This window comes from Lepidochelys kempii, chromosome 16, assembly GCF_965140265.1.
Source record: "Lepidochelys kempii isolate rLepKem1 chromosome 16, rLepKem1.hap2, whole genome shotgun sequence".
In the NCBI taxonomy this organism is placed as follows: Eukaryota; Metazoa; Chordata; order Testudines; family Cheloniidae; genus Lepidochelys; species Lepidochelys kempii.
The window spans coordinates 27,013,652-27,035,750 of NC_133271.1; the positions used below are offsets into that span (position 1 = coordinate 27,013,652).

The window sequence follows — 22,099 nt, forward strand, 5'->3', positions numbered from 1 at the left end:
CCTTATTGGATGAAGTATCTTTGGGATCTATTGTATTAAATGAAGGGTCATGACTTACTGTGGGCTGGGATTGTATGTAACCTCTTGTGGGAAATGTGACAGATTAGAGACCCGGGGTTCAAAGGACTATACTGAAATGTGCAAGGCAAGAATAGACTTTTGGAACAAAACGTGGTAAGTCGTTTTCCTGGGGAATCTCTAGGGGGAGGTGAATACAAATTCCCCACCTCTGGTTATGCAAAAGCCCAGGCTTTGGAAGCTACACCCTAAGAGGTGGGCCATTGTCTGCTGATCACCTGTTACATGAGGTCAAGATCAAAGGCCCAAGCTATATAAAGGAAAAGAGAAATATTCATGGTTGTTCTGGTTCTGAATTTGGGACAGTCATGAACTTGTAACCATGGGGAAAACCCAGTTGTGGGTTTTGTAGGACTGCCACATACTAGAGCCCAAGGCTAGAGTTGGTAAGTAAGCTCTGGTAAGCTCTTTAGCATAAGAGTAGGTTCTTTTATTGGTTTTAATATTTTCTCTTTAATGCTTTCACCTTAAGAATAAATGTGCTTGCTTATAAAGAGCTATGTGGTAACTTGTAACTGCAGGCAAATTCTGCTGTTATAGCTTCTGGAGATAAAGCAAAATGCAGATGCTGGCCTGCTTAGGCAGTCTGGTTTGCAGGCATATCAAAGTACAGGCAAGGAACTGTGTGGACTGGAAAACCTCGGCTGGGAAAGAGAGGGATGTGGGTCTCTGCCTGAGAGGTGACAGATGGGGAGCCAGGAACTGAGAGCAGGTGTCCTTGGTGGCCCACGAAGCGGGAATTCAGATGCAGTTGCCGTGAACTATGGACATTTCAACTACTGGCCTCATCACAAGTAGGAATGAGAGAGGCAGGGCAGAGGCTCAGCATCACATATTTGCAAAGTAAAATGTGCCTAAGTCCAGCATTTGACCTTGTTACGCTGACAGAGTCCCTTTACAGGCAAATGACGAGAAAGAACAGGCTGGAGGAGGTCAGTGAAAGGAAACACCAGACTCCCAACCTGCGCAGAACAATTCACATTTATTAGTTCAAACAGCTAACACTTGCTAAACATGCGTTTAACACTTATTGGTCACATTTCCACAGGTAGTCAAGTCGCAGAGCAGAGCAGAGACAGGTCAGCCATGAGCAGCCTGCACGTCGGCCCACCAGTGGGTGAAGGGCGGGCCCCACGGCACAAGCAGGACACATCAGGAGAAACATTCATTTGGTCATAGTGTAGTGACAAGAAACAGCTCCTGAGATGGGAAGTGTGACCAGCCCCCCCGAGGTGCAGCTGGGATCCCTGGGGGAAGAAGGCAGGGGCCAGCCATGCTAACCTGTCTATACTCCAGCTCTGAGCATGTTAAACATAACAGCTAAACGCTCACCATTAGTTATGTTGAGGTGACATCCTGCTTCCCTGATTTATGCAAGGGATCATGGGAAAAATGAATTGTTTTGCTGTGCTTGATTGAATGAAAACACATTCCCTATAGCACATCTATTGACAGGGCCCAGTCCCAATGCAAGGAGAAGGCACATTGACTACAGATATGCCACATGGAACAGGTGAGACTAAGGGCCAATGCAATTGGGAGGGTTTCTGGACTCATTTTCTTCTTAAGCTGTAAACGTCTGTAACATAGAACACATGCACAAGGACGCTGAGGAAATCCCTGGCTACCAATGTAACGCATACATATCATGCATCTGTTCAGTGCCCATTGTGTGGCTCTGTTCTATGGCTTTCGAGATGCCTGTGACAGAGGAAATTCAATTTAGTTGGTGAAAGCTGCATTTTGCAACAACAGGCTCATGCTTGGTGTGTTAAACCAAACCAGAGGGAGACGTTGGGCAAGGGCTGCAGCCAGCCCTTGCAAAGCATAGCAACCAACCTGGAGAGGCCTGGGCACCCTCTGGAGGAAAGTGCAGAGCTTTGGTTTTCTTGGTCTCTTGCTGACTGGGGACATGTGGGGATTTGCAGCAGTGCAGCTCTGCTGGTACAAATTGGGGCTCAGAGTGAGGGTGCCTGCTTGCTAGAGGTTTGCACTGGTACCGTGACGTGGCTGACTGACACCATGGGAAATCCTGAAGGTGGCCATGGCCTAAGTGAAACTCACTAAAGTTCCAGCAAAACCTGAGCAGCCCCGGCAGGTGTCTCCACCATGGTGGTGCTTGGAGTTCCAGTTCTGATCAACAGAATCACAAAATGTCACCCGAACATTCAAATGCTGCTGCAACAATTGTTAAAGGACTAATATCCCAACGACAACTAAATCAAAACGGCCACAAAACCCGAGACATTTTCACTCCACATTTTTCATCAGAAACATGTAAACAGAAAGAGGAGCAGTATTTTGTTTTTCACACAATCCCTTTGAGATGATAAACAGGATGTCACACAAGAGGTAGTTTTGTTATGGAAATTGAGTCAATAATGTTATCAACTATTACAAGACATTTTATAAAATGAAAGAAAACAATGAATCACAAAAGGCTTTGCTGAGGCTGATCGGCATGTGGTTTGGTTTGTTTGTTTATTTCTGCCTTTGGTGGCATTTCTGCCTTTGATTGCTTCTTTCATACACTTGTTAGAGGTCAGTGCACAAGTCAGGCTTTTTTTCTCCCACAGTGAAAAAATAATACCTATAGTAAGCGAACATCTCTGAGCATGGACAGTCCAAGCTCAGGCTTCCAGATACTGGCACACCAGGCTGATGAGACAAACAACCCGCTAGCCCTGGGGACGGCTGCTGACCATTGTCAGATTCGGTCATTCTGCCACTGTCTGAGGGCTCATCTATATGGACACTCACTGCACAGCAAGCCAGGGTGTAAAATCCACAGTGCACAAGCCTGCTGCACACAAAGTTTGTGTATAGATCATGCTGCTGTGCACTAAAAGTTCCCTAGTGTACTTTGACCTACCGCTGTTTCAACCATCAGTACGGAAAGTGCACGAGGGACCTTTCAGGGAGCAGGAAGGGCTAGTGAGCGCACAGCAGGCTGCTGTGCTGTGGATTTATACGAAGCATCCATATTGACAAGCCCTGAGACAACGACCTGTGGTGATTATATCATGGAATAGGGCTGGTTTGGATATTCTCTCAGTACAATTCTCAAGCAGTTTGAATGCACCTAAATCCTTAGGAGGTCTGCAGTGAGAAAGCTGTACTCTACAAAAAGAGGATGACTGCAGAGTCCTCACGGGTGCCATCATGGAGCCTGGCATTTTAAGGCGTGGCCATGAGCACCATAATTTTTAGTCTCTTCCGTATTTATTACGTTTTTAAAATGAGGTTTTTGAAGGAGAAAGCACAAGCCATTTGTAAAGTGCTTGGAAGAGGGAAATGCAGAAGTGCCCAGTGTTACTACAGCTCTGGGACCTCTGTGTTCTCCGGTACGGCCTGCCAGGAGCTCTCCGAGCACCAGGGGGCGTTTTCTCAGAGCGTGATTATGCTGTCACTAGGGCTCTCGATTAATTGCAGTTAACTCATGTGATTAACTCAAAAAAATTAAACGCAATTAAAAAAATTAATCACAATTACAATTTTAAAATCACACTATTAAACAATAGAAACCGAATTGAAATTTATTACATATTTTGGATGTTTTTCTACTTTTTCATATATATTGTATTCTGTGTTGTAATTGAAATCAAAGTGTACATTATTTTCGATTACAAGTATTTGCACTGTAAAAATGACAAAAAAAATAGTATTTTTCAATTCATCTCATACAAGTACTGTAGTGCAATCTGTGTCGTGAAAATGCAACTTACAAATGTAGATTTTTTTGGTTACATAACTGCATTCAAAAACAAACAATGTAAAATTTCATATCCTACAAATCCACTCAGTCCTACTTCTTGTTCAGCCAATCGCTTCGACAAACAAGTTTATTTACATTCACAGGAGATAATGCTGCCCGCTTCCTGTTTACCATGTCACCTGACAGTGAGAACAGGCATCCACACGGCACTGTTGTAGCTGGCGTCGCAAGATATTTATGTGCCGATGCGCTAAAGATTCATATATCCTTTCATGCTTCATCCACCATTTCAGGGGACTGAGTGGACTTGCAGGCTCTAGAGTTTTATATTGTTTTATTTTTGAATGCAGTTTTTTTGTACATAATTCTACATTTGTAAGTACAACTTTCATGATAAAGAGATTGCACTACAGTACTTGTATTAGATGAACTGAAAAATACTATTTCTTTTGTTTTTTACAGTGCAAATATTTGTAATAAAAAACAAAATATAAAGCAAGCACTGTATACTTTGTATTCTGGTGTTGTAAATGAAATCAATATATTTGAAAACATAGAAAACATCCAAAAATATTTAAATGTTATCCTATTATTAACTGTGTGATTAATCGCAGTTAATTTTTTTAATTACTTGACAGCCCTAGGTGTTGCATTAAAGATGCCCATCAAGATCAGAGGGCACTGCTGGGTACATTGGGCTGAGGGAGGGCATTTCTATATTTTATTATTTTTGTTAAGTTTAGTGAAGCCTTAATGGGGGGAGGGGTTATTACAGGACACCTCCAGGCCATCCCAAGATTTCCCCTGCAGTTTGCAACCATCTTGGACATTTTCTCCTGTCAGCACATCAGTATTCTCTCACCAGTTTGCCCTGACAGACTGACAACGCTAATGATTATAATCCATGCAGTCACAGCATCTGACCTGATGTAACTCAGAGTGTCTTCTTACAGATTTGCAATAGCTCAGAACAGGCAATGTACGTCCGAAGGAAATTGTTATTTGTTGTTACTGACTGTACACAAGCCACTGATGTAAGAACTCCGCACAAATAAAGCCAGATTTTTCTTCCCAAAATCCAGATGTGGAGATGCTTACTGAGATTATAATGGGCTTCCAAACAGGCCATGAAAGAAGCTACTGTTGCAACATCAAGATGAGGGTTTCAGTGGGTCACATTTAAATACATATCCCTGAGCTTCTGTGCGCGTTGCAAGCAACGCACTGAGAACCCAAAGAAACACCACAGCTCGACGCTGACATCTTATGTAGTGTCATCTTTGATTTACACATCATCTAAAACTTACAAATTGGCTTCATACTTAAACTACTTCCCCAAGTTCCCCCCTTCTCCTGCCTTTTATGTGGCAGGGATGATTGCCGCTTCTTATCCTGAGAAATACAGAAATATCATCATCACAGACACCGAGCTTCATAGCTTCAAATCAAAACCAAGGACGAAGCAGAAGAAATGAACCAACGGTGATAGCACATTCACAGGAGGGATTTTTGTTGTTGTTTTCCTTTTAAAAAGTATTAAAGATAAAAGAAATTCAAGTTTTTTAAAAAAAGATTGGTTTGAAGGACTGGACTTTTAAAACCAATAAGCAGAAATGACCATCACTGCTTTGTGCCGAAGTCTGAAGAGTTTGTTCATACCAGCACACAGATCCTGTAATGCAGCAACATAACAGAGTATGGGACATACAGGGCAGACAACAAGCAAGACTCAAAGCAGTCTCCAGTCTTCCTACTCAGGAGAGGGGAAAATCCCGTTTGTTGTGAACCTTCTCATTTATGTTAGCAGGTTCTCCGTGTCAGCCCTGTGCATAGCAGAGTCCCTCCTAGTGCTCAGGCACACATATTCAGAAGGGACATAGGAACAGATCAGGCAGAGTTAGCCCCCCAGCTCTTTGCCCACTTCTTGAACTGAACCTCTCTGAGGTGTTATCTCCAACCTCCTATACCTCAACTCTGCAGCTGTGTTTGCACTTTTGGGCTCTGACAAGAAGCAAAAGCACCATAGCATTGGGAAAAGGCTCCCCTGGGACACTGAGCTGGCTGGAAGCAGGAAGTGAATCTTAGAACATCTGCTTTTGACAGAGGTCCAGCCCAATTTTGCATATTCAAGGGGATCAATAAATATCTGAACTGACAAACCTGACACAGTAGGGCCATTTTCATTTCAGTGATGAAGGTATTCAATACTCAGCTTCTAAACTGGCATATATACACAGCAACACTGAACATTTAATCCACAAGAGCTGCATTTTTAATCGGTAAGTTTTCAAAACATGTGGTCTGCTCTTTGGTCTTTATGCCTGTGCAACTGTGGATAAGAAAGTTCAGTACCTGAAGACATGGAAAAGTGGACAGCTACACGAACCACTGAAAAGCAAGTGTTACTCTATAGTATTGTCCAAAGGCTTTAGGAGTGAGCTGGAAAGGGTTAAAGTGGCCAAGATATTAACATTCAAAGAGTGGTAAGTGTGCATGTGAAATTAATATTTGCAATGAAGACTTCAGCTTCTTCCCACCACATGGTACCTATTAGGTGTTCATATTTCACACATTCAGGCGTTGGGCACAGCTTAGGAAAAGGCATTTCATCTCTTCACACAGTGTGTGCACTGTTGGGGCTGCACTGGTGGCTTCCCTACATGCACTATGTTTTGGAAGGTTCTTGTCTTCCCCACAAGCAATTCAACACACAAACCTGACAAGCAGCAGGAAATGAGAGCAGAACAGTGCTGTTCTTTGTTGCTGATGCCCCAACCTGAGAAACGAGACTTTTTGATGCACAGACCGTTCTAGATGCCAGTGGTGCTAAAGGAATGTTTAGCATCACACAGACAGACAACAATGTGTTACACATGGTTGTAAGCATAGGTGACACAGTGGGAGGGTCATGCAGGGTCACATGCTGCCCCCCCCCCAATTTGCTGATTGGCTTGTACTGAGCATGCTCAGTAACATTGCTGAAGCTTCTGCCCTCACTCTGCCCCTCCACTATTGGTAGCCATAGGGTCATCTCTGGTTGTAAGTTTGCCTCCTTGTATTGGTGCTGCTGAATGTAAACCTGATAGGCCCCTCCCCCTTGGTGAGAACCCAACGTTCATGGTGTTTATGAAACTAACAATTTATAGTTATAACTGGATTTGATCTCTTGCTGGCATGACACACTTGGCTTGTGAGTTATGTCCCCTTCTAGTTGCTGGTCCCCACAGAGGATAAAAGCCTACTACTGCTAAAGCTAATGGAGTAAAAATTTACTCTTTCAGCTCAAGTTGTGTTTCTATGGCCTTATTCACAACACTGAGGGCCAGTGGAAAGATTCCAACTGACTTCAGCGGGCTTTTAATCACGGCCTGCGGTGCCAGGTCATTAGCGCATAAGTCCAGCACCTTCAGAACTGAAAGCACTGACCTTGCCGCTTGAGCTAATGGAGTAACACCATTCGCTGGTAGCAGCAGCTTCTTGGCAACGCAGTGATCGGTGAGAGAGGATGCTTAGAACCTGGAGTGTTTCCTGGAGCAGATTACAAGAACTTTAAACTTGTTCATTTGCGATTCCCAGACTGAGTCCCCCTCTGAATATGTGAGCATATGCACTTCAAATTTATATCCCAAAATCTGTTTGGACTAAAAAAACTCTTCAGATTTACATTTGCACAAATACTATGAAGGAAAGGATGGGGTCGATTGAGTTATCTTTCAAACCAGAGATAAATATTGACTTGTCTTGGCAGAAAATTCTGCCAAAAATGATTATTATCGTTTGAGTCTTCTGTCATAGAAGTCCAGATAAGCAACAGCAGACACCAAAGATAATGAACATCCCCACCTAACTAGCATTAAGCACAAATAAAATATGGTTCCCTGTAAACCGAATGTTATGTGAAGATTGGGACAAACAATTCCAACTTTTCTGGATGTCCTTCAAACCAAATTCACAAATACATCTAGTGACTGACCTAATGTCACTACATTTCTAGCTACATTCCTATCTTCTCATCATAATACCTGAGTTTGCAATGCAACACATTCACTTTACCCTGTTTAAAAAACACAAGTCATTAGAGGACTTGGTGCAGAAAACATTAACGACTGTCCAGTGAGTTAGGTTCTGGTTCGGTATGTTAGTCTCGTTCTAGCTTGTGAATTTAGCACAGCTTTTATGCTCACTGCGATACATGGGGGTTTGTTAACAGATACTGCTGCCAATCAACATTTATCAAAATGGTTTACACAGTTGCAAGTAGTAGCACATCCCCCCCCTCCATCCCCATCAAGTTTATTAAATCTTTGCTTGTGCAGCATTTTCTTGGGGAGTCAATTAATTTTGGACAGAGTACAAACTAGATGTTTTTGTCAGGTATTTGGCAAAAACAAGTTTTCTAATGTTAGCATAGAGATCTTCTAATTAAAACAAACCCTTATTCATCAATAATTAATAATCTAATAACTGTGGAATAAGATTACTTCTGTGCAGTTAAACTATTCCTGAAATGTGTAAGCAAGCCAGAAAATAACCCGTAATACAAGTATCATGTGGAATTATTTGAAAATGAAAGTTAAAGCTGTCAATATTTCCTAACTTAGAAATAAACAGATACACTAAAATCTTCCCATGTATACTTGAGGTATATACTGAATGCAGAAGGCTTTCCTGAGAAATATGTGCTTGTCTCATTTTATAAACAGAAAGCAAATGAGATTCTTGAAACTAACTTTGGATTCGTCAAGTGATATAAAAGTGGACTTCTGCTGATCCCAGCAGCTGTTACCCGTAACATCTTATTTTACGAAAGTGTATATCAGTAGCTAGTGGACTACCTAAAGCAAGGGAAACAATCAAGTGGGAAGATCCACAAAGCAGAACTAAAGAGAGCAACACTGCCTTTGGTCTACATGGTTAGTCAACAGCTTGTCTCTGCTGAGATGGTTTTGGATGGAGTAGTCTTCATCTCTTGGAGGCAGGACCCATTTGCACTTATCGTACAGAATAACTGTTGACTGACCTAGAGATGTGCCAAGCTAGCAAGTTCCAATGACTGTTGGGTTGCTATTCCATTAGTCTGTAGGTAGCATTTGGGGTTGACTTAATGATATGCTTCTGCTGTTCACCCAGTTCTTTTCTACCCACTAGCAGGTACAGTACTTCAGTGGAGAGCAGGGGCTTGTTCAGAAGAAAAGACTGCTTCTCCTGACCACATATTTAATTTGTGCCATACACTCTGATGTGTCATGACTGGATAGAGGATGGCAAGAATATAAGAATGGTTTCTCCCATCCCAGAAGAGCAGAAGTTGTTTCCTGAAGAACTCAAGGTAGTTTAAAAATAGCAGGTTCTTTAACATTCAAAAATGTCTCAGCCTAATGTAACCACTCAAAACAGATTTACAACTAAGGGTCCCAGCAGAAAATTCAGCAAAGGCAACATGGCTGCCTATTAGAATGAGTGGGATTTCATAAATATATGAATGATGGAAACAGGGAAAGAAATCTTCCCCAGCTAGCAATTGTGTGGCTACAGGAAGCCATGGAGGACACTGAGGCTTAATGGACAGTAATACATGTTGTTAATCAAACAGCTGAACAGCAGCAAGTACAGCATTTTTGATGTAATGCAAGTGACTGAAGTTACTGGGTGGAACATCTAAATTCTGGGAGAATTAGAACCAAGTAATATACATGAATTGTACTAAGAGCCAGGTTTTCCTACTACTCTCCCCTCCAAGCAATAAAATGGTACATGCAGCACTTGGTTAATACCCATATGTTCTCCAAGGGTCAACAGACACCCAATAGCAGAGGATACTGAAATCTCTTATCAGAAGTCATTTATTTTATCCATAGGAGGGACAGAAGCTGCGAGGTTTGAAGTGTTCGCTGATGTCAACTACTTGTAACTACTGTAGTAGGAAATCCTCTTCACTGGAGTAATTTAAAAACTAGGCCAGATTTAGCCATGGAGAACGTATATTGCCCAGGCTTCTTAGAATGCTTTTCCAGTTTGTGATTCTAAGAGATAGCATTTAGCCAATAATTAAATTATTTGCAGTCTGCCTGGTTTATTTCTGCCTCCCTGTTCAAAGCCTGTTATTAATTACGACAATTCCAGTTTGGTAGGAGAGTCGTGAGGGAATAATCATGCATCAGTTGGAGAGAGAGAGAGAGAGAGAGAGAACGAACAATTCTGCATTGCCCTGGGAAGGGGAATGTGGGTTAGGGGTCTTTCTCAGCCTTGGAATGCTGCAATTCTCGTGACAGAATTTCAGGGGGACCCAATTTACATCATGAGAGCTGCATTTGAAAACTGATGAAGTTTAGCTAGTTGACCAAAAAAAGTCTTAATTTCTCCCTCTGATTCCAGAGAAACTCCATTTTGAAATCCCTAGATTCCTGGCTTCCATTTTAAATAAGCAAGAGTCACTCCACCACTGGCTGACAGCTGCAGGTCATGTAGCACTAGGAAGTGGTAAACAACAAATGACAGATCACAACACTGAGGTAAGTAACGGCCAACTGGAATGACGGATGTGTGACCATTAGCAAAGTAGGGTATAAAAGTCAGCAGCAGCTGACAGTTGAGAAGGCAGCTGAGCTGAGAAGGCAGAGAGAGGCGTGAAAGAGGTGAGGGTGAGACGAAGGAGAAGCAGCAGTAAGCAGTGGGAGAAGAGAAGGACGCAGCAGAGGAGTGGAGAGAGAAAGAAAACAGGGAAATATACTGTGCCATCAGCTGAGTACGGTCAGACAGAGTAACCGGTATAGTTATAACATAGTCTAGTGTTTGCGTGTGCGGGGGGGTTAATACAGATGTATGCATGTGTGTGTGGACTGTGAAAGGGGTTTATACGTGTAAAAGCTAATGGACATCTAAAAATGGCTGTCAGCTACCTGCGACAGACTGACCATCTGAAGCAGGGAGCATCCGCTCAGTATCATTTCAAGCTATAAGGCAATGTGGTTTGAGGTGCTCTTTAACTTATGAGGGATTTGTGTTTAGATTGTTACTGTGTCAAGAAATTGTTCAACAAAAGGTGCCTTGTTTTGGAACACTGCTTGTGTCAATCATTTATCCACGGCTGTATCTGTGTCCTCCAAGTATTCCCTTAGCCACCCTGGAGACCCACACTTAATGAGAACAGGTTGGCTATTCTGGGGGTACCCAAATTCTGGTTTTGGGGTAACACCTTTGCCCCCACTTATCTTTTTTGAAGCTTGGCACTTCTCTGATGCCCACACTCCTCCAATATTCTCCAGCATTTGGGATGCTAATAGTTCTCCCAGTGGAGTGAGGCAGTTTGCTCTCTAGGCAAACACTTTGGATATGAATCATGAAATGATCAGTACATGAACAGCATCTTCTCATTGAGGTAGTCTTAGTCATATCGGCCCCCAGCCCCCCAAATACAAAAGAACTAACCCTAACAAACACTGTAACATTAAACATCTTTACATTCTGTAAACTGCAAGAGAATGCAGCTGCTGCATTCATACAGAACCATGTGCACTGTGTTGAAGATCATACATTCAACTCTGTCGTGAAATAAATATATAGGAAAAGAGTTTAAAAAACAAAAACAAAAGATTCTTGCTACAGTGACAGGGCTACCTGCCACCTTGTCTCAGCAGCTCTCTACTGCCTTGATCATGGTTTTTTTCCCCCCTCTCTCTTCACATGTGAGCCAGTTCCCCACCTGAAGCACCAGAGCAAGGCATGGGTTCGGGGCAATGAAGGCTCACTCTTTGCTCACGCTTGTCTTGCAGGAATGCAGAACGGCTTTAAAAAGGAGGGGCAGCTGCTCCAGAGGGACATTCACCATTTTTCCTGTTAAGAAAGAATCAGAATTAGCTGCCATTCTTGAGCCAGATTTAAAAAACACTCATCTCCAACAAGCTGGTGACATTGGAGACAGTTTCACCTTGAACCTTTAGAGAAACAGTAAATCACCCAATTCCTACATTAGACATTTGATATTCTTTTGGAAACAACAGGATGTGTTAAAGAGTGGAACAGAAGCTAAGTGCGTTGGCGAAGTCAGATAAAAATGATTTCCCCATAATGGAAGCATATTTATGGAAGATGGGAAAGAACACATCCCACCTGTCAACCTCCCCTGTCAATCACAATGAATAGATTGTGTGTGATGTGTCCACCTGGTGCCAGTGGACAATCCTGCTTGGTATGACAGAGGAAGGTGAAACACGCAGATCCTGATCAACGTGCCCCAGGGAAGAACATTTCTTCCCAATTGCAAATAATCTGTGTTCATTATCTTAACATTTAGGTACAAATGTCTGATGTTCTCATGAAGATCCTGGAATAATTCCTCTAGAGCCAATTAATGATGCATTGAGATGGAAAATTCACATGCAGATTTCAGTAACCCAAATGCCAGGGAAATTCAGATTTGGGGACTTCATTCAAGCCTATCTAGGCTTTTATATTGTGATATTCACTACGGTATGCAAGTGCCATCTCCAGACTCAGAGCGAGCTCCTCCCCACGAGGCCTATGCCATCTACAGATCAGGGTTATTTCTGCAGCAGAGAAGATACTTCAGAGTTGAGTCTGAAATTAAGACCTTAAGGAGGTTTCGATCAAGATACTAAGGAGAGCTCGTTATTTGTGAGAAAAGAATATGCCTTCTTACTCCCTAACCTAGGAACTGGAGTTTATCACTATTTGTAAACACAGATGTCTGGAGCTATTTATAACCAGACCCAGTTGTTACACTGGGTTTAGCCTGGTAGAGAAAGGCTCACATAGAAAAGGTCCCACACTGGCACTGCTGTCCAGCCAAGTAGCTAGGAGTTTAATTATAAAAAGAAGAAAGTCTCCTTTAAAAGAGATTTAACGATTCACACAGGGGCCAGCTGGGAGAAGAGATCAAAAAGTTACCTGCAATGTATCGTATCTCTGGCAAACACATCATTAGATCTGGAAAACGGTTTGGCTGATGTGGGTACTTGTATTCCGTAAAATCCTGGCACACGTACCAATACCGTTTATTCAACTGCTCCAGTTGGGATGTATTCGTCAGGCCCCTAATGTCTGAGTGAAAACATAAGAATTAAGTGACTGGGAACAGCTGTAACACTAGAACAAAACCAGATTCAGATTCTTCCTCATCACTATTCGAGTCAGCAACTGTAAAATGGAAGGACAAATCCATTTATAAAACTCAGTCTAACAAAATCTACCTAAATTATACAATGCTATTGAGCAGAGATTTCACGTTTATAGTCACCACAGGATTAAAATTTCACCCTCCTCCTCCAGGACATACTGTAATGAGTATCTCCTACATGTACACACTTCAGATTAGATGTGAGGGTACAAGATCTTCCTTTCATAAGGGACACGGATGAGAACATATAATGTCCTAAGTTGCTCAGGCTCAGAGATCATGAACCTTTCAGAAGATAACAGCTCTAGCAACCTTAAATCTCTACTTCCTTTTTATAAAGTAGCTATATGTCAAGGCTTTCAGTCCTAGCAGAGGGTGCAACATAAGATTTTCCACAGAAAGCAGCATGTTGATTCTAGTTACATGGTCTCATCTCTATGGGAAGTGTTCAGATCAGTAATTGAGGGTGTCGTCTGTTTAGGAATTTCACCACGTGAGCTTTATAAACTTGCCAAGCTTTTATTTTAAAATTTAGCGTTTCCAAATGTCAAACAATTTCCTCAAAGTAGACATTTCAATGCTAGCAAAATAATTTGAGAAAGTCCCTCTGAATGTATTTCAGCACGATCAATGACATTTATATACTACTTGATGTCATGGGAAGGGATCCAATAAATTAAGAATAGGCAAAATATGCAACTCCTCTGAGGCTCAGTATTGTTCTTCAGAAATACTGTACAAGGGAAGGAGCATTTATTTGCTGTCCAAAAGCTGACCTTTAAAAATAATTTTCAGGTATTCCACATAAAAAATTTGCAAACTCCAACTAAAAATAAAAGAAGACAGGAAGTTAATGAAAATACATTTTGGAAAACAATGGAGACAGCTAAAGAAGTCTATCATCCAGTGTCAGGAAACTGTCCAGGGAAGCAAACCGGAATCTGTGCCGGGGCACACACTGAAGTGTCAGCACAAAACACTTGGTATAACCAGGGGGAGGAGGGGGATTTCAGCATATCCTTGCAAAGTAGAACACTTCCTTGTGGTACGGAAAATTCCCAGTGGTTCTTATTTCTTGAACTGCTTTTGAAACTCACCTATGAGGCTAGTACCATTGAATAGCTTTTCATTTATGCACAAGCAACACACAGACCTGTGGTAACATGCTTCATACATGTGCAGTAACATCATACACACACGAGTACTGACATGGGAACCACACCATGGTGTCAGACTGGAGTGACCCATACCAAGTGTTACTGAAGAAGTTGAACCTTCCAAATAATTTCAGCATGGCAGAGTTTCAGAGAAAAGACCAGTAACTTCCCACCCTGGACTACCATTGCACAGGGCCGGCTCAACCGGTTTTGCCGCCCCAAGCAATTGCCGCCATGGACAGCAGGGGAGAGAGAAGCTGCCGCCGAATTTTCACCGTGGCGGAAACTCTGCCGCCCCTTTCTGACTGCCACCCCAAGCCGGCCCTGCCACTGCAGAATCCATTTGCATGTTATTTCTATGCTGACTTCATGAATTTTGAAGTGTTAGGAGTTTCATAACAGAATTGATGGACAGCTCTGAAATGCTGTGTTTGACCACAAACATGGAGTCAGTCCTGTATTAGGCAGCATTCATTACCTGCCAATATTACTGCATTAGGCACCATATTAAAGGACAAAATGCATATTTTCACTTTCTTAAAAAAAATGTCAGACAAAAGTATTAGGTGAAGGGAAACACAGTGATGAAGAATCCAGAAAACCATGCCAGTGAGGTTATCCAACATTTAGCGCACAAAGGTTTTTCAAAGCTAATAGCTTAAATTGGAAAAAAGTGATGCAAATTGGTTGTCTTGATTGCTGCCTGTCAGAAAATGCCTAGACCAGTGATACTCTGACTGAGGCTCGCAAGCCACAAGTGGCTCTTCAATGCATCTCCTGCGGCTCTTTGCAGCACATGCTATTAAAACACTGTGTGATTTAATTATTAACCCATCTAAGTTATTAACGAATCAGGATGCTTTTACTATGTTATTAGCCAATTGTAATTTATAAAATGATACTTGGTCAGTAATTTTGCTGGGAGAATAAAATTAAATTACTCCACTGGATGCATCCGATGAAATGATCTGTACCTCACTAAAGCTTATGCTCAAATAAATTGGTTAGTCTCTAAGGTGCCACAAGTCACTCCTTTTCTTTTAACACACAGAGTGAATTCACACAACTGTGGCTCTTTTGGGTAATACTGATCGTTAATTTGGCTCCTGAGCCACTGAGGTCTGAGTGTCACTGGCCCAGACCCTTCCGCCATGAGCAGCAAAATTTTCAGATGACATGCACCTTGCGCACGATGAGAAGTTTGCCACAACAGCTGGTAGGTAATCAGTCATTCAGGCCTTATCTAGAAAGGTTTCATCAGTCACTCTGCTCTGTTCTTATTCTGCTGCTGGTAAAGTAGGTACGTATTTAAAGTGACGCACATACTGTCCTTGGCGTCTACGATTAAAGGCATTAAAAATTGATCAAGCAAAGTGAATCCTTTTCACTTCCTCTATAATTGCTTCATTTAGGTGTCTGAAACAGCACACACTTAATATGGCTTTAACTGTGCAATCGCAAAAACAAAAACCTTTTAATGCTCAGGAGTCCATTTCAGTTTGGATTTAGGACCCCCCCCTTTCTCTCCCCATCATCCAAAGGAAGCAAAGATTGACTAGCTTATTGACTAGTCATTTACTCCAGTGGGACTAATCCCTTTCTTCCACCACTCACCTTGATTTAGGAAGTTAATGGCTTTCATACATGCATACTCCTCATTGCTGACCTTCAACTGGTTAAATTTGCGGTAGAGGTAGATCAGCCGTTCCATCACCTCCATTCCCTCTTCACTGAATCTGAAGGAAAGGGAGACTGATGTACACAACAGGGTACTCAAAGAGGAGAGGCCCTTTGCAATTAAAAGTAGGGAGCTTAGTGACTTACTAAAACTCTACGGCGCTTAAAATACTTTAATACCTTGCATTATAAATCAGAGACCCAGAAGCTTCAGGTCTGTTGACACTCTTCATGAGAAGCAAAACTGGTTACAAGGTGATTCAGAACAACATATTTGCCAGTTACATCAGACCTTTAAGGAAAATGGGGATTTTGTGGGTGCACATTGGTGTATATTGGCATAGCTGCTTGTGGATATGTGATGCCTGGTCATGGTATTAGGTTGCTATGACTGGGAGAAACAAGTATTAGAAGTTCCTGGCTCTGCCAATGATTTATTGCATGGCCCTGGACAAGTTACTAATCCTGTTGTTTCAATTTCCCCATATTTAAATGAAGATATTTCCCCACCTCACAGGCTCGTTGTGAGGCTTAATTCACTAGTTTGTGTAATGGGATGATCCTTAGACAGAAAGCTCTGGGGTTGTGCATAGTATTATTATTATACACTCAGTAATAGTTATACTGTATTTTATGACCCATCAACTGTGCAGGTCCATCTAGGAAGTTTGGTGAAATTTATACGACTTCCAGCTAAATTATAGTTATTCACTATTACAAGGTATCCATCATAAAATGTGGGCTGCAGGACAAAGGAAGGGTTGAACACAGGGACAGGAAAACCTCAAAAGCTTTAGTGGTTTTCTTCAGATGATATTTTTCAGAAGCTCTTATTTAGAAATTAGTCTAGAAATTTGGAAAGAATAGACTGTCCCTCCTGTTCCTGCTACTCATCTTGGAACAGACTCAGCAAAATCAGGCTTGCCTTGCCAGGTTCAGTATGTGCTAAGTATCTGATGGTTGGTCCTGGACACCCTAGGCCTTCACGCTGGATCCAGGGCACTCATTTATCACATTACACAGCACTCTGCCTGCTTCAACACAGCCACTTGTTCTTAAGGCTTTATACAGGAAAAAAAAAATCACGCCATCCTCCTCCACTCACCTTCCCAGCACTTCCCCAGTTCTCTCTCTCAGCTCCAGCCCTCTTTTAGCTGCCTTCAGCCTCCCCAGCTTGAACTTTTCTCCTAGCCATGCAGGCTGTAGGAATAGGATGTTAGAACATCTCAGGTGAGATGTTCACCAGTCACACAATGTAGTCATGTCATGACTACAGGTGATATAAATGTGATCTGTTTGTCCCCTTTGGACACAGGTTTCCTCCCCCATTTCCAACAGCATGGCTGTACCCCACCATGTCAGAATGAAACTGAACATGGAGGGCACATGGATATGTGCTGATGTGCAAAGCTTCAGATGTGAGCTCTAAACTAGCAGGTGAGCAGGAGATTACATGCAAACGTGGGAGTCTGATGCATGAGAGAGAAAACGTCCAAGCAATTTTAGAGTTAGGAGGAGGTGCTGAACTCTTTCCAAGAAAAGAAAACACACAAGGTACGTGTAGCTTGCTTACAACAAGCTGCAACTCTCTCTCTCTGAGCTAGGACACTTGCCCAAAGAACTTGCTAATGGGGAGGGACGTGTAATACAGTAGGTTGGGAAGGGCTCACAACAGTCCAGTGAGTGCAGTCTCTTAAGAGCTATGGGAATGACCTCAATGGAAACTCTGTAGTGAAGAGTCCTAGTCCCATAGGGAGTCCTAGATTTCTGCAGGAGGAGTCTGAGAGGACCCCTGCTTGCAGGTGACTGGATCACAGGACAGTAGACAAACAGATGGCATAAGTGACATTCATGAGGAGCTGAAAGTACAGATCGCATATTTCAGTGTTCTATTTGTGCAAATGGCCAGTAGCCATTCCTGCTACATGTGGTTTAAAGCAATAAAGGCTAGTTTGGAAGAAATAGCATGTGGCATAAATCTTTAGCAGTGAGACAGAAGTGTTCAGGAAAGCTTCAGCTGTGTGTTCTGGCATTATACAGTGCACAACCAGAGCACAGCCAGAAAGCCATCTCTGAACAAAAACAGAAGAAAAATAAACCCCCCACCCTTCACTGAATATCATCTGATTTTGGCACGTGTATTTGTTTACTTCAAAGTTATTTGTAAAATGCATGGTGGAGTTTGACCTCAGAGAAGAGAAAACAAGCTGTCTGAACTTTAGGTCAGTTCTTCAGGGAAGTAATATTGTAAGTGATGAAAGCCTTGTCGGCTAATCTAAAGTTGTACAATTTTCTTGCTCTCAACTTGACATTAAAAATCCTGCAGGTGCAAGATTGCAAAGCTCAAGAAGTTAATGAGCACAAAGACCACTCACAATCCTCTGCTGGGTCTAATTGTTTTTTGAACATGCACATTTTTACCGACCACTCGTCACTTCCATAAATCCAGGAGAGCTCTTCTCTCATGCTTGCAGAAGAACAGTCTTGGTTTTCTGTGCATACATTCCTCCCCTTTTCAAACAAAGCTGTTCTGTTTTGCACAGCCCTATTCCTTCTGGAGCACTGACTCCTCCACACACTGTCTGCCTCACAGCTTTTACACCAGTCTAATTCCTAGCTATGTATGAGCAGGAGTGACGGTAAAAAGTTTAAGCTGCCCTGCATTTTATTTGCATTTTTACTAGACTCCAGAGATTTAAACATTTGATCTAGAAAACAAACACCATTTTGCCAGCAGTTTAAATCAGAATTAAAACATGAAAAAGTTGATGATATTCATTCATTTTTCATCTACTTATATACTGGCAGTCACGGTTATAGCCAGGTACAGAAATAAACTACAACCTTCTAAGTGCCAGGGCATCTTAGATCAGCATATTGTTTTTAAATTGGCTAACAGACAACATGAATCTCAGACAACAGCAGTCATTCATGAATATTGGAGAATCATTACGGTGAGCCGCTCTACCATGAAAAGAGAGCCAAATAAAACCCTCTGTTACACCCAGGTAACCCCAGTGAACTCACTGGGGTTACACTGGTTTATATGAGAGGATCATGCAGACCTATGTTTCAATGAAGAGTCAGTGACTGCTTCAGAAGAGATGGCCTCTGGTGTTACTTGCTGGAGACACAAGTAAAAAACACTGCTTTTGTTCCCCAGAGGGACAGCTGGCTGATAGAAACGACCGTTACAAAGCCAAGAGTAACTCGGAGTGTAAAAGGCACTTTGAGCAGCACATGCTCATTAGGGCAGCGCTGAGCTGGCCAGTGGCTGGTGCAGCAACCTAGCTCTCTGTCAGACTTGTGAAATCCCAGAATCCAGTAAGAGGCTGACCAGGAGGAAGAAACACCACACACTGATTTAGTAATTAAAGATAAAAAAGAAAAGGCAAGGCGTAGTTTTGGGGGAGAGAAAACCTCTTGAATAAGCCTAGAGCTGCTTCTTTGCTGGCTAGGTGTTAAAGAGTCAGGGAGGAGCCAGCCAGGGACACTTGGCTCCCACAGAAGACAGGAGGGCAGGAGTGCACTGGCATGAGCACATGGGAGAGCGCTGCTAAGACTTTCACTCGAATACAACAGCTTAGTATTGTTACTGCTGCCCTGCTGCACACGGATCTTTAAGCTATAAATAAAATGCTCACTCTGAAATAAGATGACTGCATGACTGAGTGGGCACTTGCACATGTAGGTCCCTCAGCTGTGCACCTCACACAACTCCTCCTTCCTCCCAAATGGCCTGGTAAAGCTACGTCTCCACTTTTTTGCGAACGTCAAGTAGTGATAGTTTAAATGCTGAATCAGTAACTGAAGTTAAAGGAACCATTCCACTGTCAGAACATATCTATTATTTTAACCCCTTGGATAAATACACAGATCTTCTCTAAAGCATCCCTGAGGCTGGCAGGTTAGAAATTGGCAGAGTCGGAAGGGTTAAGACGACTCCTTTATTATCTCTCTTTCATTTTGGGTCTGCCTCATATTTTATACACATCAACTTTTGGGGCCTTGAGAGGGAGAGCTTGAGCATAAGCAAACCTGCACACAGGAGTAAGTGCTTGGCTCTCGCTGTGAGATTCCTCATTGAAGCTGCACTCGTTGCACTTTGAATGTCTATTAGATCACGGATTATTTATAAAATGACACTCAAGATTTACCATCCTATAATTACCATGGCACAACGACCAGCTCCAGCAAGGGCAGAGCCACAGAAGGTCAAATATTAACAGGGAGGCTGGGCAGCCAGTTAAGTAAATCCTGCAAATGTTCTGTCACAATGCTGTCAGTCTCTCTGCTATCCAAACAAGAATCGTCTGGGACTCGGACTACAGAAGAAAGAAAACTGACCAAGATGATGAATTAAAGGCAGGTCATCACTTGGAGCATCAGATAGCACTGTTTCCTCTGCAGTGTCAGCTAAGTTGCAACATCATTAAATTTATGTAATCAAAAACAATGAAATAGCAATTAATAACATAATATTGTGGAAACAAGGTCACTAGCTGTGTGATCAGTTCTTCATTCTCCTTCTAACTGGGAAGCTTTGCGAACAAGTTTGTCATTTTGTATCTCGTGGTTATTTACAATATTTATATAGTATTTCTTTGAGCCTGAGTAATTCCTCACATAAAGGGGCTCTCCTCTCAATCCTAGGGTGAAGAAAGGAAGAATTTCTATGGGAAAACTGGCCTTGACACTAGGTTATCACTCTCTGCTTTTCTTCAGAACGCTGGGAAAAATCTGTATTGTCCGAGGGGGATCTTCAGTAGTTAAAAGGAACTACACTGATGAAACTAGAACTATAGGGTACAGCTGCTCAGTGTTGTGCCATATTCTTTTTTGTACTACGTGCAGGGATTACTCCCAATTTGTGCCCCTCTTCCTTACCCTCACAGCATAAGTACTGCGAGTACTACAGTGCGTCAGGCAAGGCCCCAGGAGCAAGCTTTTGCTGGTTGATTGGGTTAAAACATCTAGAAATGAATCATTTTACCCCAAATTTTTGTTTAAAGTTCACTGCACTTTAATTTCATCAGGTCTTAATATCAACCCTGAGGAAACAATTAATAAAAAGCAATCTGAAATAATGCACTGAAGCATCTTAGAGAGTTTCAGAAGAATGCTTAAGAAATCTGCCATATTCCATCAGAATAGTTGGGGCAAACTTCTGTGAACTATATACGCTCAGACGGATGTGAAGAAAATGAAACCAGCCATTTCAATGACAAAAGTAAACTGAAGTCATGGGATCTCTCCCTCTGATCTCACAGGACCTGCCCCTTTTCCTATCTCGGGTTTCAAAAGGATATTTCAAATTGAGAATCATTTAAGGCCTCGTCTACAGTTTGAGCCCTGATGTTAAATTAGCACAGAAACTCTGCGTAGACTAGCTCTAGATGAGTCGTCTTAAAGGAGACATAAGTTGAAACCCGACATTTATGTTTTATACAAATAAAAATTGGAAGCTTGCGAGAGAGAAATCCTCATTTAAAAAGAACGGTATTTTTTTAAACTAAGAGATTTTTGAACATTTCCCTGCGTACAGGGAAATCCAAACATCACAACCACGTGGCAAGAGCAAGGGCCATGATTTTCAAAAGTGATAGCAAAGCTGATTGTGAAATCACAAGTCACTAGACTAGACGTTTTTCCTTAAAACTCAAAATTTGGGCACTCAAAACTGAAAGCGAAATGGACTCGTTTAATTTCACAGTCCCAAGTGAAATGAAGTGTAAACAAACAACAGAAGTGGCGCTGGTAAGTTGTAAGAACATCATGTGTGCTAGGAATGCAGATAAGGCATATTTCACATATTTAGGGTCTGATTTTCAGAAGTGTTGAGTCTCCATATCTCAAGTTGAAATCAATGAACTGTGGGGGCTCAGCACCTCTGAAAACCAAGCCAATGCTCTGAATCTCAAAAGGGTCCTTTAATACAAGAGCTATATCCCCATTCATAATTCTTCACACCAGCTAAGGCTTTGTAGGATTTAAATGTTGCAATGTTACAGACTTTTGACTTTCTCCCATTTATGCCTGTCACCCTTGAGAGCAGAGCTGAAATGACATTCCTCAGCAAGCTAACTTGAATGGAGCACACTGAAAGGAGGCCAACCTGTGCACAGAAAGAGTCCAGCGGAGGGCAACAAAAATGATTAGGGGACTGGAACACATGAATTTTGAGGAAAAGCTGAGGGAACTGGGGATGTTTAGTCTACGAAAAGAAAAATGAGGGGGGATTTGATAGCTGCTTTCAACTACCTGAAAGGGGGTTCCAAAGAGGATGGATCTAGACTGTTCTCAGTGGTAGCGGATGACAGAACAAGGACTAATGGT

The 22,099-nt window shown here is 42.2% G+C and overlaps 1 protein-coding gene across 4 annotated transcripts in view; it reads right to left on the reverse strand.

Annotated features, from left to right (window-relative positions):
* Positions 1-4,317: 4,317 nt before the first annotated feature.
* The window catches only part of NR6A1 (nuclear receptor subfamily 6 group A member 1), a 189,463-nt gene continuing 171,681 nt past the window's right edge, over positions 4,318-22,099 (reverse strand). For all 4 annotated transcript variants that reach the window (XM_073314004.1, XM_073314005.1, XM_073314003.1 and 1 more), the window contains 3 exons: positions 15,701-15,822; positions 12,701-12,853; positions 4,318-11,626 (listed from right to left, as the gene is read on the reverse strand). In XM_073314004.1, coding sequence (XP_073170105.1) covers positions 11,538-11,626; positions 12,701-12,853; positions 15,701-15,822 — 364 coding nt within the window. In that variant the 3' untranslated portion in view covers positions 4,318-11,537. The remainder of the gene's footprint in view (positions 11,627-12,700; positions 12,854-15,700; positions 15,823-22,099) is intronic.